At 36.3% G+C, this 26,388-nt stretch overlaps 1 protein-coding gene across 2 annotated transcripts; it reads right to left on the reverse strand.

Annotated features, from left to right (window-relative positions):
- Positions 1–500: 500 nt before the first annotated feature.
- On the reverse strand, positions 501–26,378 carry LOC149769846 (uncharacterized). Of its 2 annotated transcripts, XM_089949751.1 has the most exons (5): positions 25,204–26,378; positions 24,366–24,399; positions 3,553–4,031; positions 1,449–1,619; positions 501–565 (listed from the first exon to the last, which is right to left on the reverse strand). In XM_089949751.1, exons 3-5 carry the CDS (start codon positions 3,656–3,658, stop codon positions 537–539), a joined length of 306 nt encoding a protein of 101 aa, XP_089805877.1. In that variant the 5' UTR covers positions 3,659–4,031; positions 24,366–24,399; positions 25,204–26,378; the 3' UTR covers positions 501–536. The 2 variants fall into 2 exon arrangements, with proteins under 2 accessions (XP_089805877.1, XP_089805878.1); XM_089949752.1 differs by lacking the exons at positions 501–565; positions 1,449–1,619; positions 3,553–4,031 and adding an exon at positions 21,388–21,476.
- Positions 26,379–26,388: the final 10 nt, after the last annotated feature.

Here is a 26,388-nt window from a genome sequence, read left to right on the forward strand (position 1 = left end):
TCTTTTTTTCCTGTTGAGGTCGAGAAGTATCCAGATGAAAACGCAAGGCTTTGAGCAAAAGGAGTTTTTCGTGACCATTTAAGGCCATGGGGGTATGGTAAGTACTGATCGTAAAGAGTCCACAAAGAATCGGCTGGTAAACGAAATCCCAGAAAACAAGTCACTAAGACACACACCACTTGTCGTCCCAAATTGAATGGATAAAATTCTTGTAATAATTGATGGTAATGATCCACGGTTTAAATATGGTCATTGAGTACCTTCCACGGAATCTGTTGAATGATATGTGACATAATCTGTGGCATGGCAACTTGATTTTATAGTGTCCTTGTTTCGGAAGCAATAAAGGTAATTTCTAACCAAACATGTTCGTTCTCCAGTAGGGAATTTAAATGTTACATACTGTAACTGTCTCTAAAGTCATGACCTAAGTTGCACACTTTCAGGTTTGTCAGTTTTGCCTATAGAGTTAATGATAAATGCTTGTGTAAATAATCATACTCACACCTATAAGCACGCTTTTGTTGTTGTATTTTTCAAGCAGCAGAAGTAGCAGGCAACTGGACTGAATTTGAAATGTGATAGGATAAATGTATGCAAGATCGCTTGTTTGTTGAATATGATTAACTTCGGACCAATACTTTCAAGACAGTTAAATGCCTTTAAGCTTTCCCACAAAGATTTCGTTTCACATGCAAATCGAACTGCACTTGTTAGTCTATGACAATCACCGGCAGTTAAACGATATCGGCACAGTTTATGTGATGTGATGTGATGTGATTTGGATTTTTAACGTAGCTTTAACAATTTTTCAGTCATATCGCTACGATGTCTGCAATGTGGCAGTCTATAGTGATGTCTAGCACTGGGGCATCATGCCGCAGACATGTAGCATGATGTCCCACCCAGTCACATTATCCTGACACCGGGCCGACCAGTCCTAACACTAACCTCTTAATGCTGAGCGCCAAGCGAGGCAGCTGTTAGTACCATTTTTGTAAGTCTTTGGTATGACTCGGCCGGGGATCGAACCCACGACCTAACGTATCCGAGGCGGACGCTCTAACCACTAGGCCACCGGAGCGGTGGCACAGTTTATGAAAGCACTGATCATGTTTTCGTCTGTTTAAATACCATTCTTGTTGCAAATAAAAATGAGAGTTTTTAACACACGTCAGTTATTATCTACAGTTTGAGCCCCATGCCGAAATATCTTTTAGTCGGCGCTTGGGCTATGTTGGGCAAAGTCGCTGTATGGAAAAATGACCAGGAGTCACTACAAAGTTAGAGTCGTTAATTGATCTTTAAAAACAGTTGCGGAAAAGCAAAGCCCCATCCCCAATAAAAATGTCAAAACTGATATAACAATATACACATCAATGAACATAAATAACAACTATTTTACTGTACACAGAGAAGTCATTTAGTTGAAGAAAAAGAACTCTTACCTGAACGAGGAAAGTTGTTGATTATTGAATGCACCATCGACATTAGCTCATTATCACTTATATCACTGAATCGTATCCCATGAGTCAAGCGGAAGTTTGCTAGTCTCCGCTCTACAGTTCTCCTGCTTACCCCAAGCAAACTTGCCATATCTCCTGATGTAAAGTAATTTTCTAGAGACAAATTAATACAGACGTGATTACAAATAATTTTCCAAAGCACGAGAAAGATTTTCCATATAAAGGTTTATGTTATGTGGATATAAGAGAGATAATATAAATCGGTTAGTAATGTTTAAAACACAAAATTTCAGCGTATAAAAAGCATTAACAGTCACTATAGACACATTTTAATTATATGTGTATGATAATACAAAATTTGCACCAGGAAGACGTTTTGAGCCCGAGCGCGATCACGATGGTTCAAAATCATCTGAGTTCTTGGGCAAACGTGTGCAAACATCCTAAGATATATAGTATAGTTATTCTTACACGCTGAAGTCTTAGCCACTTAACTTGTATTCCAAATACCCAACGAATGAAGTTTCAAACAGGAAAAGAAAATAATAATGTTCAAACTGCGCGTGTAATTCTGATGCATGAAAACAGATGACGTCAATAAAAAGACATGAGGTCAAAGCACGCTGAGATTGCCCAATCACGTGTGACGTTTTAAAAAGTGATGCAAACATCATATGAATAAACTGTCAGACAGATTTTTTTTAAATAATGTTTTACAGCATTTGGTAATAAAAATATTATTTAATTAAAACGAAAATAAAAGCAATGGTTATTTTGAGACGCATAGGATATATGTTTCTAATAATATCCTATCTTTTTATACTTTCTACTTGAGGAATGCTTTGCGTTATGAAATAATTCAATTATTTTTGAAAAAATGTACTACATGACTATATATATATATATATATATATATATATATATATATATATATATATATATATATATATATATATATATAATGTACGTTGGTAAAAGTATCGATTGTAGAATAGCATGTGAAGTCTTTGACAGTACTATATATTAAATTTCAGTACATTGTTCTTTAAGGACTAAAATATTCGTACATGCTCCCATTTATTTACAAACCTGCCAACACACACACACACACACACACACACACACACACACACACACCGATGTTAAAACGAAAATGCATCAAGGATATAAACAAAATTCACAAAACTTAGTCTTTTAATTCATAATTTCTAACCTGATTGTCACCAAAGAGTGCCATGCACTGTCATTTTGTTGGCGTTTCGAATCAAACGGGAGTTTTGTAAGCAACATAGTCGCCATATTTGCATAGGCAAGTCTATGTTTTTAAGCAACAGGGGTAATGTAGTTCACCGTCTTTGATAATTTCAGTAATTCCGGAAATTTTTGGTGTTACATGTCTCTAACATGTGTATACAAGAGTTGTCCTTTTCATTTGCTCAGTTTGATCACGAAATATTAAACATAAACATTTTCAGTGAAATGGACTGTTCTATAAACCAGAAAAGGTCAGTGAGCAATCTGTCGCTTGTTTACATCGAGAGCGTCCGTTTGATTTGAAATGCCAATAGGTCCGCAGTGTAAGGGAACTATTATCAACTGTAAGTCAGAAATTATAAATCAGTGAATGAAATTACTTAATTTCGTGCATCTTTATGTTCTTGATACTTTTTTTACTGTAAAATTTGTAACGGGATACAAACAAACGGGGTGGCGTGCCAATAATATACTCAGTGGCATTACCTAACTGATGTTTACCATTTATCGTTTCCTAAGTGTTGTTGCATAAACAGCTTAAATACCGATACCTTATGATATTCAGGATAACAAAATCATTTAGCCAGACGGACAGATAAAGATACTCAAGAAAGAAAATGTCATGTCTTACAATATTGAAAACTATCAACGCTTTAAAATGACACCTCTATGATTTGCTTGCATACGGAAGCATTATCAAATATTGTGCATGAACATCAGAAAAATAATGAAGTTGGAAGCAGTAAACACTGCTTATGTGTTAGGAGATAACAATGGAACATGTAAATATAATATACAGCATGTTAGTGTGTCAGTTGAGTTAAGAAATTACCAATGAAAAATTGTAGTTGTTCCTTTCTTATGTCATAAAGAGGTCTGCCCCTATGCCCAGTATAGACTTGCGAGGCTCTGTACCGGTGGTCTTCGCTGACTGGCATAGAATTGATATCGGCTTTTCAAGGATACTACGAGCTTGTCCAAGTAGCTCAATCACTTCGACAGGCACTGATACATCCTGCAGGGAGTCATCCATTAAAATCTCAATTCCACGTATCTGAGTCCATATAATGTTCTCTGCTTCCATCCTATTTGACATGCGCTCTTTATACTTTCTCAATTCTTCCATGATAAAGTTTACTAACGACACCAATCCTGTTGAACCAGAATACATTTTTGTGGTAACATATCATCAGAGTGAAATGGAATTCAAAAGTACCCCATTATCAAGAATGGCAAAACTTTCTTTAGAGTCGATTGCGTTCATTTGTCATTTCAGGCAATGGAATTGTGTTGATTTGAAGAGGCAATAAACTGGAAGTGATAAATGTTTCAATAGTTATAAAATCACACATTCATCGCAAGTAGTGAAGCTATTACTTGTGGATAAAGCGTTTTTCCTGGACCAACGAGTGAATAATTGTGAGAAATGCAAAATATTACGGTGTTATTTCCAATTCAACATATTTAATCACTTTCGTATGTTATTTTTAAAATATCACTTTTAAATCACGAGATTGTTGAAAACATAACTCCAGACTATGTGGAATGCTATCTATGCTATTATACGTAACAGCAATTGAAATTCTAAGTATAAGAATAAGGCTTAATAGGAAGATTGAAGGTATTAAAGTTCCAAATGTAAAAGACGAAATAAAAATGCTACAGCATGCAGAAGATTGTACGAACTTTATTAAAGACCAAAATTCCTTTAAAGACCTAGAGAAGGAATTTGAAAAATTTGGTAAGGCCTCTGGGTCATAAATAAATCATGAAAAAACTGAAATACTGAAAATAGGGAGCTAGAGAGGAAATCACTCAGGATTACCACCACACCTAATTAAAGAAAGAGTGAATGCATTGGGCATTTATTTCGGGATAAGAGAAGAACAAAAAAATATAAAAATATGAAACAGAAATTAGAAACAAATGTGAACACATGGGCACTTACGCCATTATGTCTAATGGAACGGGCCCAAGTGGCCAAAACGTACATGTACGCGAATATAAATTTTATTACCAAGTCTATTTACATAGAAAATACAAACTTAGAAAAACTAGATAAGGAGATTATTAATTACATATGGGATTTTAAGACCCACTACGTCAAGAATGAAACTTTCTATAGTGCACAAGAGATGGGGGACTAGCACTCTCCAACCCCATTTGGATAAAGACTGCAAATATTATAAATATATTTAAAAAGATTAAAGCAATACCAACATCACCATGGGAGGGAATATACATCTACTGGTTTGGGTTCACAATGAGAAACAGGGGGGAAATTTATAAAAATAATAAACTTGTAAAACAAAACTAGAAATACCAAGAAAATTTAGACATATCAAAGAAATACTAACCAAATATAGGGATATAAAAAGTTTATGGGACCAGGAGGAAAACTAAGATATAGATACTTTAGAGAGGAAATAACAAAAGAACAACTACAAGTAGAGTAGAACAGGAGAACATAGAGATTAAATGGAAAAGAGCATGGGGGCACTGGACCAAATTACGCTCCCTAAAAATACAAAGCCTCTGCTTCAAATACATGCACAATGCATGGTTGATAGGAGAGGCAGCAGTGAGACGGGACATGGTCAGAGTATCGCCAAAATGTCCACTGTGAGCAGCAGGGAAGTCGTACAGACCAGGTGGCTCAGATAAATTTAACCCTCCCACCAAACATTTCTCCGTAGAAGCCTCAGAAAGCAAAAATAAAGCCTCCTACGCAAATTAATCCGCAAAATTTCAACCCAAAGTGCATTTTCAGACATAAAAAAAAAACAGCAATTTTTTGGGGGGGGTATTGTAAAATTTGTTTGTGCCATAATTGAATTATGGTGGGCTGCAATTTTATGAGTAAATCTGATCAAGACCGACTCGATATCTACTACGCGGATCATGAAGATTAATCGTGACAAATCCGTGCGGAGTCACTTGAGCGTTACTGAAGAAATTTTTAAACTTATTTATATCCATGTCGCCGTTGCACCAAGTTTGATGAATATTCCTCAGCGTGTGAGTATCAACGCCATTGAAAACTGATAAAATATTACAATTATCTCTAATTACCTTCGGAATTTGCGTATATCGCTGCGTCACGTAAATCACATCGGTGTTCTTGTGTCGGCCACGCGAGAATATCCTAGCTGGGTTAGTTTGCTTATCCAGCATCACATCATCGAAAACAACAAGATTATTAGCATCACCGTCTAAACTTTCCACTGATGGAGCCTCATTGATATCCGTTATAAATTCTATCGTGCCATCCTCAGTATTATCGCTAAATTCTTTTAATACCTGATAACATCGCTGATCATCAACGGACGGTGCAACCAAATACAATTTATCCCATTTTAACCATCGCATAATCAAATTTAGCAACAATTGCGTTTTTCCAGAACCAGATGGTCCAATGATTATCATTCTAATCGAATTTGGTAATGCCTCGGTGTGCTTTACTTGCTCGCGTTTCTTTGTGGCTGAAAAATCAATTACATTCATGTTATTAGAATATTATGGATTCATATTGTGTTAAGTGTCGTACTCGAACTGCCACGCTAAATCCAATCGAAGTTGTCACGCGCAACAACAGGAATGCAATCAAGGGAGAATGTGCGGTTTGTAAGACAATTAAGTTTAGATTTGTAAAAAAAAAAGTAGAACCGGAGGAGATATCGCAACCTCCTTAACAAATCTACCTGGAACTCCCTGGGCGAAATATCCCGGAGAGAAACATTTACCAGGATATAATTACTGCGGACCTGGTACAAGGCTAGATATAAGACTTAACGATAATAATCAACCAAATCCTGGCGAGGATCCAGTAAACGCCATCGATAACGCATGCTACTATCACGATCTTGCATATCGCAGCGGAGATTTACAACAAAGACATCTCGCTGATATTAAATTAATTCACGCAATAGATGCTATTCCTGATAAAAATTTCAAAGAGAAATTGGCAACTTGGTTAATAAAAGGAGCAATGAAAGGTAAATTAGTACTAGGTGCTGGTAATTTATAATGGAGCAAATATATTATTCTCCGCGAGGATTTTGGCGAGGAAAATCAGCAATAGCCAAACTTGCTAAGGCAGCAAAAGTAAAGCAATCTGTCGCTGAATCGTGGCTATCGAGGCAAGCAGTCTGGCAAATTTATCTTCCTCCGCCTAAGAAAATATCATATGCGAGTTTCTCTGTCAGCGTCCCTAATGAAGTCCATCAGGCTGATCTTATGTTTCTTCCTTACGATACCGTTGACGGAGTTACATACAAATATGTTCTGACGGTTGTTGATATTGCAAGTAGGTACAAGGAAGCGGAACCGTTATCGAATAAAACAGCAACAGATATTGCTAAGGCGTTTAGCGAAATTTATTCACGATCTCCATTAACATGGCCGAAGCTTCTCCAGGTTGATCCAGGTCGAGAATTTCTTGGCGCGGTTACTTCATTGATGAAAAAGAATAATGTTAAAATCCGTCGCGGTATTGTAGGTGTTCATCACAATCAAGCTATCGTTGAGAGATTCAATAAAACTCTTGCAGAACGATTATTCGGATATCAATACGCGAGAGAATTTATCCAAGATAAACGATCTCACGATTGGGTAACAAGATTACCTCACGTGATTAACGCACTAAATAACGAAGTAACACGAACAATATCAATGAAACCCGCAATTGCAATTACAAAGACAAAAATACCACTAAAGCGAGATTCTACTATTCCACCTGTGCTAGGTAGCGTCACGGTCAGATATTTATATAAGGAGGGAGAAGCCGAGGGTGGCAGAAAAAGAGCAACTGATCCAAACTGGAGTGTTACGACACATAAAATATCAGCTGTAACAAGATCATCAGGAAGGCCAGCGATTTATTTTCTAGATTCACTAGCGCCACAACGCGGATTTACCAAAGAAGAACTACAAGTAATTCCAAGAGATACTCAATTACCGCCATCTTCGTTAATGTGAAATCTAATCCTACCTAACTGAGATAATTTTCTTACTCGAGACACAGCTAGATAAACTAAATTTGACCAGGAAATTCTATCATCGACGATCCAGACCTGGCCATCTACTGTTAATCCCTGTGATGAATGTATCGTTGCTGCGTATCCGAGTTTCCATGGCGATCTTTCTGCGTTTATTGCATCATTGACAAGATTAATATCAACGAAAATAATATCGTTCAAAACTAATATTTTTTCTTCTCCGCACGGCAAAGTAACATTAATATTTTGTTTTCTAGTATCAGCGGGCCTATAGCATAATGGTACCGGCAATGTTGGAAATTTCTCACATTGAAGCTTAAATAGTATTTCCTGAATAGCATCGCGAATAATTTTTCTGCTAGCAACGATCAAATGATCAGGACGCCACAAAGTTAGAAAATTATCCATCGAAGTTTCGTCGATTATTTTTCTCATCACATCACATTGAAATTTATTAGGTTGCAATCGAATCATTTTTTTAAAATCGGTCAGTAAAATATCATTAGATCTATAATCAGCGTCAATTTCTTCATAATAATCTACAAAATTTCTAAGCCACCTGTGAGGAGATTCACCATCAATAGGATCAGGTTGGCCGTGATCTCCGCACATTATTACAGCGGTATTTTTTTCTTCTAGCCAACCCAGGAATAATTTTAACACAACTAAATTTACCGTGCAAATTTCATCAAATATTATAATCTTGTTGATATATTTATTTCCCATTCGAGCTGAATCCCACAATCCACCGCTATACTTGAAATAACTATGATACGTACAAGAATTAACGCCACGTTGTTTTATTTCTCGCGCTAATCTATGAGTTGGAGTCAACACGATCATATCAGATTTTGAAAATAAGTTTATCGCTCGTGTTGTTTTACCACTGCCGCCAGGACCATTTAGGTAAACGAATTTGTTTCGTGAAATTGGATCAAACACTGATACTGCTGTTGATACTTCATCGCATTTATCTTTATGAAATTTATCGCAATCTTCTACATCCGCGTCCTCACAATAATCTAGAATATCCTCGTTTTTTATTCTCCAAGTTCCCCAGGAACCATCGGTGATTAAATTCTCCAACCTACACTGATATTTTTTATCAATATAAAATGAATCCGTTGCAACCCTTACCGCGATATCAGAAAATTTATTTATCATCGACAGCAAATTAATACTCACATAAGCGAGCATTGATGATCTTAAATGAGTATACTGTGCTGATTCTCCATCAAGATAAGTTATCACTGTACCTAACTTCGTTCCATCAATAATAATATTTTCTCTGTTGCAAAATATTCCACGCGACACTGTATCAGCAATAATAAAATCCATCTCAGCATCATTGATAAATAACCTAGCGTGTCTGTGTTTATGATCAACTGATCCTCCTTGAGTAAATTTACCAATTATTTTTCTTCCAATATCTTTCGCGTTCTCACAATCTGTCGGCAACCACACCTCGGTCTGCTTTCTATACGATATAATTGCTTCACTTACCGTCAGTGATATTAACATCGACGAATCCAGCATATATCTCAACAATACCGTAGGGACCCATCTTCGCTGAGATAAATGCCGACCAAACCAAATATAACAAATTTTATGCAAATTTTCAGCAAGTTCGAATGAAGTAACATTAGCGAATCCTGTCATTACAAAATCGGGTAACGGTCCGTTAATTGCCACTCTCGTCATCTCGTTGGTAGGATGGCCAAATTTAGCAAAGTAATTTGCACAATCACCATACCCAAGGAAACTTCCAGGATAGCATGCGCTCATATCAACGGAAATCATATCTTCGAAATAGTATTTGGTATTCCATAATCCTCCATGGCCGTATTCGATACAACTAAGTTGAATATCATTGAGAAATTCATTTCTTGTAGGTTTCCACGAATTTCTTTCTCTGGCAGCATGAGCAGCAACAGACGGAACAGTAAAGCAATTTGTCAGTAATCGATCTGGATTTGATGAATACTTCTCCGCGATATTTCTCATCGATTCATGTAATATTTCATCTCGGTAAATATCTCCGCGTGGTAAGATAAATTGATCGTATCTTTCTTCGCTAGAAAATAACCAAATCGATATTGGATCGGACTTGGCTAATAGTTTGATATATCTAAACATTGCATCGGAACTATCTTTGGATTCCACGGGATAAAACTTAACAACACGATCTCGCGGAAATATCATTACCGACTGACTCCACGCATGTGAATTATGATCAACAATTTCGATTGGTGTTCCTCGAGAATTATACGGCGATGAATATAATATTTCACCCGATAGTGTTTTAACCGTAATAGGAAATTTAAGTTTCTTACTTAACGCAGCAACATCATCGATTGATGCGCCATCAGTAACTGTCTTTGCCCATGAATTAATTTTATCCAATCTCAATTGAGTCAGACCAGATCCGCGACGGGCATTCCTCATATGTTCGATAACTCGCTCAGCTACGCAGTTTATTTTCGGAGATTCCCTCATCGCAGGTAGATTTTTCACATCAGGATTATTATTCAGCCGATAAATTCCATAGACAACAGCACTAGAAGGATACGCCCTAGCATAATAAGGACCATCAATCCCTAGTAGCAATCCTGGTTTCGAATTTTTATCAAGAACAACATTTTTCTTACCGCCACGTACTGGATCTCGTTTATCACGAATAATCCAAATGTCATCGGGCATTTGTGCAATAAATTTTATTCCGAAAATAAATCTCTCTTCTTTGTGTGAGTTTTTTATATGTTCGATTATCTTCTTCGCTCGCTCCAGATTCATCGTAGCATCAACAAAGTTAGTTTTCCAAGTTGACCAGGTATGAATCGCTCCATCATCAAAAAATTCCTTCTTCGCACTATCAACTTCAGGAATGATATATTCTGCCTCATCGAGATCAAATAAATCCATTATTATATTTTAGACAAATATCTAAATATAATGAAGCAATGCGCGTGGATAACAGTTGGATCAACAAAATCATGTAACAAATCCTGCAGAGGTGAATATTGTGGCGCTCATATATACGAAATTCGACGAGGTAACAAAGGACCACAGCGATGTTTAGTTTGTCAAGTTGGCATTCGAGGAAAGACAAGATTATGTTTCTCCTGTGGAGGGAAAAAATATCGTGAGTTACGGAGATATTATGAAAAAAGATCCTCCTCGGTAATAAAATGCGAAGAAGATTATATTAATCGTTTCAAAGCAAATTTCGATTTAAACAAAGAGAATATCATATATGGAAATGAAATCAGCGATTCCCATGAGTGAATATAAATCGCATCCCATCATCGAAGGTTACGAAGCATCTGAGGATGGTAATGTCAGAAACATCAAAACAAAGAAACGTGTTGGTAGTATTTGTAATTCGGGATATCTCAAATTTACAGTCCATAAAAGAAATGAAAGAACAGAATGTTATTCGAATCATAGATTTGTGTTCGAATGCTACAAAGGACCAATAGAGAGAGGACTTGTTATCGACCACATTGACGGTAATAAACTTAACAATAAACTTTCCAATCTGCGCGCGGTAACCCAGAGTGAAAATTCAAGATTTGGTAATAACCGTGGATTTCCTAATTATTCGAGGACTGTTAAATCAGTGAATCAAGCAACAGGTGAGGAAATCGCGTTTACATCGATGAGTGCAGCAGCAAAACATTTCTTTATTGACTCGCATTCAGTAAAACGAGTGGCAGAAGGAAAATACAACGCAACATTTTCTTATGATGCTGATTCATGGATCAAATTCTCCTATGTACCAATAATATTTGATTCGGAGAGTGACGAAGAATAATTGAATATCTCCGCAAAACAAAAAAAAAAGATTAATTTTGAAAATTTCCCTGGATTTTATTTATTTTTTTCGCCTATTTTTCCCCCAGAAATATTTCTGGGATACAGATTTGGAAAATCTCACTTGCGATTTAAAAATCAGGAATCAGAGATTCTCACGATTTCACCAAAAGATTGATACTCACAGTTTCTCCTCGTATATCAAGTAAATTTCCTTTCTGATCCGTTAGTTTGAAATTTATTCTTGACAAAAATCGATTATGACATCGCAGGTAAAACGGATTCATTGGTTCCTTGATTATCAAATAACCGGGAGATGCGCTAGGTGAAAATGAATACAATATAAAACCCTGATGGGCTTGATTTGACTCTGACGAATCCACGTTGTAGCTACCCTCGACAACATCCGCGTGAAGATAAATCGCGATAACTTCCGTTATATTAACGATACCCGGCGATATATGTCGTCCACCTTTGTCAGGATCGTTATTGTGTTTAAGAATCAATTCTGAATGTATTTTTTTGGTCCATGCGGCATGTAATTTCGGAAATAAATCATCGATGGTATCAGTGACGGATTTTCTCATCGCATCAAAATCAGAATTGGGAAATTTGAAATCTGGCAGTGTTTCCTCGGTTAATTCAAATACTCTCATGAATTTTTGTTTCTCACCCGAGTTCTTGATCAACTCGAATTTGCTGATAGGAAGAACATATTCGGCAATTGATATATCGTCGACTATCGCCTGAATAAACATATCATGATAATATTCAATATCATTCGCGAGTTGATTTAAAATTTTCACGTGCTTTATAATTTCGCTACATGAACCAGATTTATTTAGGATGCATTCATGAAATGATCCTCGCAATAAATTTAATTGTAATTCGTGTTCTTGAATAAACTCGTCTAGAGTTCTTCTTACCAAGATACCGTCTATGGGGGCTATTATCCTGTTAATGTGGGTAGCGTCGAAGATTTTCACATCTGGGGGGATTTTAGGAAGAGGCAACCATGAGAGAATTCTTTCGTTAATAAAAGTGAAAGCGAATATTACTAGGTTAATTTTGTGGTTATTCATGAGATTGATGGCGCTGTGGATCAAAGGTTTGTGTTTGATATCTCCATACCATCCTTCGTCGGTTGTAAAATCTTCCTTTTTTGGTTCCGGTAGTTCTGGAAGGGTTTCATCATACCAACCTGGAATAATAACATCCGATTTCTTTGGTTTTATCAGAGGTGCGACCTCGGGCCAACCTAATATATTCCTGATCGATGATTGGTAAATATCTACCACGTACGGTGATTTCACTTCTATCATTGACGATAGTGTTGGATCATGTGAAGATATCTTTATTCCCGGAGTAGCATCGCCGGTTAAATTTGATATTCTAGTGGTAAACTCATTATTCAGCTGATCAATTTCGTAACTACCGGTTGGTATACCAACGACGATCCAATCGGGTGTTCCATCGGGTTTATTCTTATTTGCAAAAACAAGTGAATTATTTGGCATCAAATTACCAAATGATTTCGATCTAACATTAGGCCAGCTATTGTAGACGCGCAATTGTGTTAACGCAATTTCGTTGACGCTAATTGGTGTTGAAAAATTAATACTAAACTCTGGTTTCGTTGAACTTAGCGATATTAACGTTGTTGTCGGCGGTGTCGTGTTTGTCACGATCTGGGCTAACTCGGACATTATTAATATTCATTTGTTCAATCTCCGAGTAAATACTAATCATTGAAGAAAATTCTAGATCGGATATAATACCATCGTTGAGACTTTCAGAAAGTAACAATGATAACTTCGAGTACGCATCATTGATTTTAGCAAGTTTACTTTTGTACGAAGATAACTTTTCACTCGTGCACGAGGATATCTTTTTCGCGATGATATTAAGAACACCCGCGATTGCTGTTGTTGACGAGATTATTATTGTTGCTACGATTGGCGCTATCATTGTTACCGCGGATAGAATTATTCCTGCACCAGCGACCACAGCAGATACCGCGTACACTGCAACATCAATGATAACTAATTTGCGCTGGTATTTCTTTATTTTTATCTGATAATCGTCAAGTTGTTTTCGCAACGAATCCTGCCATAGGCGAGCTTGATTGTAACGGTAATCCGATGCGTTCATATATAATATAATTCTCTGAATAATTCTGGGGATGTTTCTGATAAATATTCGAAAACTACAAAAAAATGAATTGGGGTTGTTATGGTTCTATCTGGTGGTACCAGTTCGGTATAAATTATTTGCCCTTCACTTAAGGGTACAATAATAAAACCAGGATAATATTCAATGAAAATTGCATTAGTGGTTTTTGCATTAAATTTTATCCTGGAGATAATATATATTCGATAAATACCCGTAATTGGCGCTTGAAGGAAAAATGGGTCAACCCCAGGTGTCCATATATCTTTATGTGTATTTACCACAAATGGCACACTGCAGGTAACATTTTTTATTTCTACTTTTTTTGGTATCGAAATTCGCGATAATCTTTCAAGGTTCATTGACGATATTTTTGTGTTGATATCGTCAATTTCTTTACCTAATTGCTTTACGTCAGTGGCGTGACCAGTTTTATCGTCGGATTGGTCAATCTTTGCTATTGTAGCGAGAAGTTTTGTGTTTAAATCTCGAATTTTTTCGTCGTACGTTGATGTATCTAACTTTTGACGCGCCAATTCACGTACCGCGTTAATTTCATCGTTGATGGATTTTATTTGTCCTTGCATCACGTTAATCCCCTTGGTAAATTCAGGAACAACAACATTACCAAGTTTAATAATTTCCTCGTTGATTTTTTTGTTGAGATCGTCGATCGATGGTTTCTGACCCATCGAGATATTTACTTCGTTAATTTTGGCAAGAATATTAGTAATTTCCTCGTTGATTTTTTTTATTTTTTTGTTGAGATCGTCGATTGATGTTTTATCGATTTTCTGACTCATCGAGATATTTACTTCGTTAATTTCGGCAAGAATATTAGTAATTTCCTCGTTGATTTTTTTTATTTTCTCGCTAAGATCGTCATCGGCTTTTTTATCTGATGCGGAGGAAGTATCACTGGATGTTTTTATATTCTCGTCAAATTTTTTGCTAAATTTATCTAAAACATCGTCAAGTTTTTTAAGGTCGTTATTTAGCCTATTAAGTCTTTTTGTCATTCTATCCTGAAGATCGTCGTGTAATGTTTTATCGGCCTTCAGGGGTAACTTTGCTATAATATCGGCGATATCAGCAATAGATTTTAATACCATCTCCGATTGGCGAGTAAATTGACTAATGTGATCGCGGTATTCATCTCGCTTGATTATGTCAGTTATTTTGACGTTGCTAGTTTGTAATCGCCCTTCTGTATTTTGAAATACAGCAACTTCACCAGGATCAACTTCTGACAACGATAAAAGATTGTTAATATCGCTCTTGGTTGCAAACTTTGATGTATCGATGTCGACTGCATCTTTTTTTTCTTTCCTAAAGAGAGACCTACCGTAAATGTCAACCATGATATTTATCTACGGTATATTCAAATAAAATTTTGCGAAAAGGACGAGATGATTTTGAAATTGCATCAAGGACATTAATTGTCTCCCGGCCGCATATTGGTGGATCTACTAGTGTTTGTGTTGGAAGTGTTGAATACCAAACTGGAAGTTTTAATTTTGACACATATTTGATAAATTCATTCGGCGGTGCTAATCCGTATGAATCGAAATAGATGATTTCGCGAGGATTAATCGCATACGCAACCCAGTGAGTTCCAGGACCGGAATTTTTATCGAGATTTATTATTCCTGTCTCGGTTGAATTTGGTTTGTCCGGTAGTTGATCTCGCATAAATACGCCTCTAAAAAATTTTATTTTCTTTTTTTTTACTTCACTGATTAAATCTAAATTTGAGGTTGGTAGGCTCGATTTAACCCGGATCCGTACGGGGGTCGTCTTAGGTAAAGGCCGGATCCTTGTCGTTGTTGCTGCGTCATCATTTTTGCGAGAAGAAGGGGTAGGAGAAGTCCGCCCTTTTTTTTACGATATCCCTTTCCCATAATTTTTCCAACAACTTTTCCTGCTATTGTAGAACCCACCCCACCAAGTGCACCTAATCCTACTGCCTTCGCACCTGCTATTAACGCTGGTATAAGCGCGGCCAATGGAAAAAAACCGCCTACTTTGATCATATCTCTGATTGCGCCTATCGAGATATTCAGACGAATACCAGTATTTGCCGATCTGGCTCTGGTGAAATGTCCGTGTTGATTTTTAGTTAACGATAGTTTGTTAGGTCCACCGTGAAGTTGATTACTTTTCAAAGTTAAACTTAAACCTCGTCGCGCTGCTGTTGCTGATTGAAGTTTTTTCACCTGACCGGGGGTCAGAGTTACGCTGACGTGATCGTATGGCATATTAATAATCACTTTATCTAAATTTAGAATTTGTTACATGTTCTCTACGGGTGCATCGATGACTCTCATTCTACCACTGATGCCTTCCAGGATCATTGTTCTATCACTGAGAATTACTGCAATTGCTCTTGCGTTTCCTCCTGTGTTAATTCTGGCTTTGAAATGAATATCGACAACCGACTGCTTTACCAAATCAAGATGTTCCAGGGAAAAATAATAGATGGGATAAAGAGTATTAAAATCTAACTGTGATATTTGCAATCCGGTATCAATATTTTGATCGCGACCCATATAAGTTAATAATCGATGATACGCGCGTGCCGTAGAATATTGAGCAAAATTGATAGCTATTTCCTCGGTTGGCTCTTGTTGGCCATTTATTCTTAATGATACGTTTGTTGCCCCGAATTGATCAAATATCATGTGATTATGTTCTTGATCGTATTTATTCATATTTTGGAGAGCAACAAAGATATGTCTTGGCGCGGAGGATCCTTGTTGTGAGGCAATTCGCCAGGTAAATATTCCGTTAATATTAACATCACAAGAGTCGGTCATAGTTGTGAGCCAAGCCATGACGGATTTTCCACCTTGATTCATAAATGACAATAATTTTTCTTCTATGATCATCGACGGTGTTATTGCTGGCATCCATAAGGTAATTCTTTCAAGGACAACTTTGCCGATATCAAGGGGATCTGCACTTGCATCTCGCCAGATGGCTCTATCATCATTGGAATCTCGAACAAAAACTATCGTATGCTTCGCTCCGTAAATAACTTTTCTGAAATGTCTGCAAAATCCAAAAATATGAGATAACGGAATTGCACAGGAAAATCTTCGTTCGGCGTCTTTTAACATTTTCGTTCGAGTGGCAAATCCAAGATTGTAATTGGGATGAATGTCAATTATCATATCTTCAACATCAGCATTGAGAACAGCTGGATTAGCGCGATTAGTTGGTTGTCTCTTGATAAATTGTTTATTACCAGGATGATCATAGTTATCCTTCGCAAACATCATGCTAGGACCGGCCGATCTGGTAAAATCATCAGAGTATCTTGCTAATCCTATAATCGTCGTTGCTATATCAACGTTATTTGTGATTGATTCGATCTCCTTTCCGTCGATCATGTAAGTGAAGCTCTTGAATAGTGCCATAATTCCATTATTAACAAACCCAACTTCAAAATCTGCTCCAAAATTGGTATCGTTTGTCCTAACAAGCCTTCCAACAAATTCGATATACGCCTCAGATGGAAGAAAATATCTTGTTGTATCGTGGACTTGAATTTCCTTTCGATTTCTTGAATCTGGCTCAACTACCTCGTACGAGAAATACTGAAAATCTCGCAATGATGTGTCCTTACCTACTGGTTCATCCATGTCAAATACTTCATTTGACACTTGTGAGAACATTTATTATTAATAATATCGTCTAAAACGAAGACCATCACCTGAAACAAAACTTGTATTTGCTAGATTTGTCCTAGCAACATTCTGCGCTAGATTTGTATTAGCAACTTCCTGCGCTAGATTTGTTATAGCAGCTTCCTGTGCTAGATCATTTATTTTTTTATTTGCCGCATCATTTATGGCCTTACTGACTTCAGGTGGCATTTCGCTGGTAATGGGTAATTTGACGGGTTGCTTTTTACGTACTAAACTTAATATTTTATCTTTGATAGCGTTGAAGCCTTTACTGGCCAAATTACCGATACCAGAAATGGCAGTCTCGCCGATCTTTCCTATCGCTTTCAACCCAAATTGCTTAATCACGGGTCCAATTTTAGGTATTACTCGCGTGACAAGACTTCCAACGATATCGCCGAATCCATTACCGTGAACATATTTATATACTGGCAATCTAGAGTTTACTACGCGGACCTGTCTTGGTCTGCGTTGATTTTTGTGAATAATCATATTATTTCAATTATGTTGTTTTAATCGATGAGTTCATCGACAAACTCCTTATAAATGTGAGAATCGATGATACCACCACGGAATAATCGCTGACAAATATCTGATGCTTCGTTGACTATCTCACGGGAGTTATTTCCGGCTCGTTTTCCTCCGATTAATACTTCGAGGCGAGATACATCATTGACAACACTGTCAGGGCAAACTGAATATCCATATCCTTTCCTTTCTGGATCCTTAAATACTTCTCCTGACGAACTAGACGACGACGTCAGTGGTAAATATATTTCTGGTGGAGGTGAAGGTGAACCGCCCCTAAGTGTTGCACCCTCCCCGGGGTCGATTCCCCATCTTGTTGGTTTTTCAGTGGGACCCCTGTAGTTTGACGCTGTTGGTTCCACAGGTGGGGGTCGCCAAGAGGGGAATGCAGAAGGTTCCCTTGGATATAATGTAGGAGAGAGAAGAGGGTGATGAGGATCAAAGGAAAATGATTCAGGACTATCACTTTTAGGTGGTGAACCTTTATCTTTAGGTGACGAACTTTTACTTTTAGGTGATGAACTTTTACTTTTGGGTGGCGAATCCTCAAATTTGGGTAGCGAACCCTCAAATTTGGGTGTTGAAATTTCTACATCTCCCCTTACCTGATATCTAACAATATCCGACAAAAATTTTGAAAAATCATCATCTTTATAATTTACTGGTTTTCCTAAACTACCAAAATAAACTATCGCATACCAAACAAGATCGTTGATTTTATCAACATTAATATCTTTTTTCAAATAAATTTTTTTAGTTTTCAAATCAGCTTTTGAAGCAATTACAACTCTCGCAACATCATCTTCACGAATTGCATGTATGTTATCTTCATCCAAATAATTATCAGCAGGTAAACTAGAATCAGGAACAAACCAACCAGATTCATCGTATATGTATTTAGGTACAATTATCGGTTCATCACTCTGATCTTTTTTCTTTTTCGATTTTCTCTCTTTTTTCTGTGGTAGAGTTCTCTCTTTTGGTCTAGCTCCTAATTCCTCTGGTTGAAATATTGGCTCCTGTGGTTGAATATCTTCCTGTGGTGCTGCTTTTCTTCCTCGTGTTTTAGTTTTTTCTTTTCTTTCTTGTTGTTTTCTTTCTTTCTCTTGCTGTTTTCTTTCTTCTTTTTCCTGTTGTTTTCTGTCTTTCTCCTGTTGTTTTCTGTCTTTCTCCCTTTGTGCAATATCTCTTTGTGTATCTCTTGCTGTTCCTAAAAACCTTCTGTAACGCGGATCCGTTGTCTTCCTTATTGATGTTGTTTGTGTGTAAATTTTATATACCATATCATACCAACTATCGCGAGTTGCATATCTTTTTTTCCCCACTGCAGTCAAAAATTCAGTTCGACTACTAAAATATTCCTCCGCAAATTGGCCAATCTCATCTATATTATACAATGTCGAGAGGGGCTGCGATATTATTTCCCATCCCTCATCGGTGAAATTTTCTCTTAAATTATCGATATTAAACTTCCCTTTTATCATTGAGATTTTTCTTCCTCCCGGTTTTCCATCTCCAGGTTTTCCTCCATCAGTAATTGCAAGTTGTTGCGCCGCTGCTGCTATTGCTAATCGCTCGGGTAATGTTCGTGATTGATCCTCAATACCTTTCAACATAGGAAAGATTCCGCGTTTCTTGATATCTGGATCTTTTTCGTCGCCATATACAACCTGTTCAATTGTTCCGGTTACTGGCTTCAACCATTTTGCCGAAGTTTCTGAAATTCCATGTTGCATATCTTCGTAACCACGAACATTTCTCTTAAATAATCGTTTTGTCGGAATTAGCTTCTTTAATGCCGCTAATTGCTCTCGCGCTAATCTAGCAGATTGAGGTTCTCCAACTGTGCTAACTTTTCGACTCATCTTATTTTCAACTATATTGTTTTATTGTGAAATAAAATTAGCATCCGCAGTCGGAATTTGCACCATAATTCAATTATGGCACAAACAAATTTTACAATACCCCCCCCCAAAAATTGCTGTTTTTTTTTTATGTCTGAAAATGCACTTTGGGTTGAAATTTTGCGGATTAATTTGCGTAGGAGGCTTTATTTTTGCTTTCTGAGGCTTCTACGGAGAAATGTTTGGTGGGAGGGTTAAATTTATCTGAGCCACCTGGTCTGTACGACTTCCCTGCTGCTCCACTGTGTAAAAAAAGCCCCTTTTAGTAAACTACACACAATGATACAGTGCGATAGCAGGAAAACATGTAAATTGAAATTGATAGAAGAAATAAACAAAGGGGGGAGATATCAAAAGGCAAATATATTATACATGGATGGAGACTTCAGTAAAAAATCTTTATACAAAATTACAGAGTACATAGTAGACACCATGATGGCCTGTGGGCAAATAATTGTGATAAAGAGATAAAGAGAAGTATAAGGGGAAAAAGTGATTTTCTTTCTATCTTTTTTGGATTGTTTTTTTTTCTTTATTCTTTTTTCTTTCTCTATATATATAGTTCTTACCTAACTTAGAAAACTTAATGACACAATATACAAAGATACAGGGAACCTACATGGGGAAAGTAAAGACTATGACATCATGGGGCTAAGTCACATGGCGCTACGCGAAGTGGACAGGCCCATGAAAGAGTTTTGAAAAAATTCTCCATGTATAACATAATTAGACCAAACTCAGACATAAAACACAAACAGGGGATAATTCATAGTTTCAAATTTTACTTACTCTTTATCTGTCTTAAAACCATACAGCTCCCGTACTGTATGGTTTGACCAACCCACATGTGGAAAATAAAGAATTTTGGATTCTTTCTAGTAAAATATTTAGATAAATTAATAAAAGGAGGCCTAACTCGACTCAGGAGAAACACAATGAAAATAAAGACGTGTGGACCTTGAATCGAGCGTAACCTACCTATTGATACTCCTAGAGCTACCGCGAGGAACGACACATTAAATTAGATTAAAACAATAGAAAAAAAATTCCCAACAAAAGACAAGAGGAAAAAGAAATGGAAAAAAAATAGTACACCATTCCATCGTCAAAATTCAAAAGCCAAAACTATTTAATCGAATATGACATAATAGAATACATCGGATCCTAAATCCAAATTAGTAGAAAAGAAATGCAACTGGGAAAAATAACACTGAATCTAAAATTGCGGTCTCAAACATATATATAAAATAGCATACACACAATGCAGCACCACTACATATAGCAGATACTGAGACCTAGGCGACCTCTAGCAAAGGTCACAAAAATATACAAGGGAAGGAACTTCGAACAAGGTAAAAAAAACAGGCTTGGACGAACAACCATTTAGATAACACTAAGGAAACATAAATACCGCATCAAAAATTCTAAGACTAAATTTTTTATATAAAATTCTATTTTAAAATAAAACATACTACATATCTGAGGGGGAAACACAAAAAAATAAAATACCTTTTCAGTTTTTTGGAAATGGGGGATCTGTCTGGTCCCCCCCCCCCCAAGTAATTAACAGCAATCCAACAGCCATCAACAACCATCTAGCTATGACTTGGAAAGGAACTACTATCAAAATTTACCTTACACTCTCAATTTGACCAGCTACAAAAAAGAAGAAAGAAACATAATATAGTACAAAGCTAACATTGGAAAAGAATTACTATCCAAATTGCCTCAACACACTTAATCTACCCAAACAGCATTATCTCAGAGGGAACGTTGCATTCACCCACAACATCAGATGAAGTTTCAGTAAAAAATTTCAAATAACATTTTGTGCTTGCGAAGCGCAGATGTCCACACTTACCTGCTGGACTATTCAAAGTAAAATTAAATATGTTTTGCTTTCTTAAGTATGTTAATACAAACTCGAATATGATTAGCATTCCTATATATGGTGCAGCACAATAAGGTGTATATACAGTACAGCACAATAAGGTGTAGATAGAGTACAACACAATAACGTGTAGATACAGTGCAGCATAATAAGATGTAGATATAGTACAGCACAATAAGGTGTAGATATAATACCCAGTAAGGTGTACACAGTACAGCACAATAAGGCGTAGATACAGTACAGCACAATAAGGTGTAGATACAGTACAGCACAATAAGGTGTAGATACATCACAATAAGGTGTAGATACAGTACAGTACAATAAGGTGTAGATACAGTGCAACACAATAACGTGTAGATACAGTGCAGCATAATAAGATGTAGATATAGTACAGCACAATAAGGTGTAGATATAGTACAGCACAATAAGGTGTACACACAGTACAGCACAATAAGGTGTAGATACAGTACAGCACAATAAGGTGTAGATACGTTACAGCACAATAAGGTGTATATACAGTGCAGCACAATAAGTTGTAAATACAGTGCAGCACAATAAGGTGTAGATATAGTATAGCACAATAAGGTGTACATACAGTACAGCACAATGAGGTGTAGATACAGTACAGCACAATAAGGTGTAGATATAGTACAGCACAATAAGGTGTAGATACGTTACAGCACAATAAGGTGTAGATACAGTGCAGCACAATAATGTGTAGATACAGTGCAGCACAATAAGGTGTAGATATAGTATAGCACAATAAGGTGTACATACAGTACAGCACAATGAGGTGTAGATACAGTACAGCACAATAAGGTGAAGATACAGTGCAGCACAGTAAGGTGTAGATACAGTACAGCACAATAAGGTGTATATATAGTACAGCACAATAAGGTGTACATATAGTACAGCACAATAAGGTGTACATACAGTACTGCACAATAAAGTGTACACACAGTACAGCACAATAAAGTGTACACACAGTACAGCACAATAAGGTGTAGATATAGTACAGCACAATAAGATGTAAATATAGTACAGCACAACAAGGTGTACATATAGTACAGCACAATAAGGTGTACATAGAGTACAGAACAACAAGATGTACATATAGTACAGCACAACAAAGTTTACATATAGTACAGCACAAGTTGTACATATAGTACAGCACAATAAGATGTACATACAGTAGAGCAAAATAATGTGTATATATAGTACAGCAAAATACATATAGTAAAGTTAGGAGCTACCACGACTAATAATAATAATAATAATAATAACATTATTAATATTATTATTATTATCATTATTAGAAGAAGAAGAAGAAGAAGCATAACAGAATTAGAAATAGATAAAGCGATTTACCAATTAACTAGGAATAAAGCTCCGGGGTTAGATGGGATAACGCCCGAGTTTTATCAAAAGTTCAAAAAATGTTTAATTCCAATAATGAAAATTCTCAACAATACCATTTATACAAAAATCAAGAAATGATAGAAAGTATGAATACAGGACTTATTACACTCATCTTCACAAACAAAGGCTAGACTTCAGACCTAAAATATTGGAGACCAGTCTCGTTACTTAATATTGATTGCAAAATACTCAGTAAATATTTAGCAAATAGAGTTAAACCAATAATAAGGGTACATAAAAGATCCAAACCAAACGTATGGTGAACAAGACAGAAATATACAGAATAATATACTTTCAATAAAGACAATATTAGATTATATGGAAACATCTAATATTGATGGCGCTTTAATCCTCATTGATCAGGAGAAGGTGTTTGATAGGGTAGAAATGAGTTATATTTTGCAGATATTGCATAAATTTGGATTTGGAAATGTATTCCAAAACTGGATCAAAACACTTTATAAGAATATACAATCATTGGTACAGACCAATGGTGCAAAAACCAATCCGTTCTCAGTAAAGGGTTCTGTAAGACAGGGTTGTCCACTATCTATGTTAATGTACGAAACAGGGATAGAGGCACTACATAATGCAATCCAAAATCATAAAAGAATCCGAGGAGTAAGAGTAACTAACATGAGGGAGGAGTGTAAAACCTTCCAACATGAGGACGATTGCTCCAGCTTTATAACTTCAAAGCAATGATATAAGTACTTAATGCAGCAGTACAACCTTTTTGGATTAGAAATGGGGTTCAAATATAAACCGAATTAAAACTGAAATACTACTTATAGGCATGGAAGGAGAATTATCAAGCGCTCCCTACAGAATTCATAAGAAATCAAGTTAAAGGACTAGGAATAAATCAAGGGAAAGTCAGTAAAATGCTCCATTTTCTACAAATTAGGAAAAATTAGAGAAACATGCTATAATATGGAATGATAGGCAAATTAATTTATTTGGAAAAATACAAATTGCGAAATTGTATTTATACAACTCGATTTGGTACGAATTTGACGTATCGGACTTTGAATTTATATATCTAAATACATTTGAATCGTTAATAATAAAATTTATACGGAATGGGATCCACAAATTACCAAAATACACATTATAAAAAGATAGGAAGAAAGGAGGACTCAATCTCATGGACTTGAGTTAAATAAGTATTAAATTATATTTCCAGATTGAATAAACGTCAGGAAAATCCAAAATATCACTGGCAGGGCATATACCTTTACTGGTTTGGCTTTCTTCTATCCAGTAAACCTGAAATTTATAGGAATAATAGCATGACAAAATTGCAAGTGCACCCCAAAATAGCGTAACGAATAACACAAACTATTCAAAATTACAAAACAAGCAAAGAATATTTTACCATGTTTAATAAGAATGAATTGGAAAATATGATAAAACACAATACAAAAGTAAAGCCAAACAAGGTGGAAACACTAAATTTAGAGATTGACTTGAACATAGTATGAAAATCATTGGAAAAAAATAAAAGAGATAAGCAAACAAACGAACATTTACCAATATCTACATGATGTAGGGTGGACAGGTGAAAATGCCCACAAGAGACACCTTATCTCAAACATTCCTCCTTGTCACATGTGCAAGGGACCACATAGCAAAAAACATAATTTTATACTACAGATCCTTAAATAAACAAAGACAAATATAAAAACTAAAAGTATAAGCAAATTGGGCAATTCTGAGCCCAAAAAATCTTCCTTATACCCATAAAATAACAGACAAAATTTTGTACAGAGAAGTGATAGACTTAATTTATAATGTTATATAAAATAGAAAATAACAGCTTTGGATTACTGAATTATATACTCTGGAAAGCCTATAAGCGGCAAGCAAAAACTCCATCAGAAAAACAAACTTTGAGAAATTAACCCCCGGAAAAGCCACTTATAATGAGCTTGCTATAAGGACACCGACAGACCCCCACCCCCACCCCCAACCAACAGACAAGGACCCGACTTCGGCATTTGAAACAAATGTAGCCGAAATAGACTCGTTAAACCAGACTATTAGAAATTAATTTCAGACAGAGAGATTTACCGTTTCTCTAAAACAAAGTGCGGGAGAAACTGGACCGAAATCCCGCCAACTGATGACAGACAGAAGACAGCAGGCGGTGATTAAATTACCAAACAAGACCGAAAAGCGTGCCCACATAAACCTGCAACGTAATGAGAAACGGTTAACACAGAAGGGATTAACATAAGGACACATACGAGTGATTCATATTAAATACCACAGGGGAGAATTAGCAGTAAATGACCAGGAAATAGAGCCAAAAAAATACAAAATAATTATTAAACACAGGGCAAAACAAGAGCTAATGAAACTTAGCCAATTTTTTTTCCTTATCATGCCTACAAAGAAACAAACAAAAAAAAATCATATTGTCTCCGAAAAGCCATCTTAGGTGCCTAGTAAAAGTACACCAGAGACTCTTTTGATCTGCATATTTTCCATCACGTCCGCGTGACGGAAAAATTTCAATCCCATTCCAGGGCAAAAGCAACCGAAGCTTGCTATGTAAATAGAACCCACATGAGTTGATGTAATTAATAACAATGTCATCGTGGCCACTTTGGCTCATATATAACTACATACCGAACAAAATATTTGAAAAATGGAAAATCAGGAGCAGGACTCCCCGAAAGTGAGAGTCTTGCAACTGTAATGCAATAGAAGAAAATAAATGGTAAAATATAGAAATAAAGAAATAAAACAATTTGTGACATAATTGTAAACGGAAGCAGGACTCTACAGTGAACAAGCCACTCAGAAGTGGCACGCCAATGAGATTTTATGAAAGAATTCTGCAACCGTCCAGTTGAGCACTAATGACAATAAATAAATAAAAATGACATCTCTTCCCCTAGACGATCTCAATATGGACATGACGACAGACTGATGACAATATCCACTTTAACAAACATTTTTTCCATCACGTCCGCCTGATGGAAAATTTAAATCCCTTTTCGGGGAGAAAGCAACGAAAGTTTTGATCTATACTAGAACACACATATACGATTTATTAACGTTGATGTATTACCCTGAGGGTATCGCTTACAAATCGGTGATGCTGTTTTATTTTATTTTTAAAAAATTGATAGAATCCATCGCCTTTCGTTGTTATTTTCATACATCATTAGCTAAATTTTGGGTTTATTCAAGCATGATCTGTGCTTCTTCTTCGCCATAAACACTCCAAGAAGGCAACTGTTTATTGTT

This window comes from Sinohyriopsis cumingii, unplaced genomic scaffold, assembly GCF_028554795.1.
Source record: "Sinohyriopsis cumingii isolate HCF-2022 unplaced genomic scaffold, ASM2855479v2 utg003218l, whole genome shotgun sequence".
Lineage (NCBI taxonomy): Eukaryota > Metazoa > Mollusca > Bivalvia > Unionida > Unionidae > Sinohyriopsis > Sinohyriopsis cumingii.

Coding starts and splice junctions, on each gene's coding strand:
- LOC149769846 (XM_089949751.1), bottom strand. CDS start 3,658: ATGCCAGTCAGCGAAGACCACCGGTACAGAGCCTCGCAAGTCTATACT. Junction 1,620..3,552: donor ACAACTACAATTTTTCATTG/GTAATTTCTTAA, acceptor ATTTGTCTCTAG/AAAATTACTTTACATCAGGA. Junction 566..1,448: donor CAACAACTTTCCTCGTTCAG/GTAAGAGTTCTT, acceptor TTTCAAATTCAG/TCCAGTTGCCTGCTACTTCT.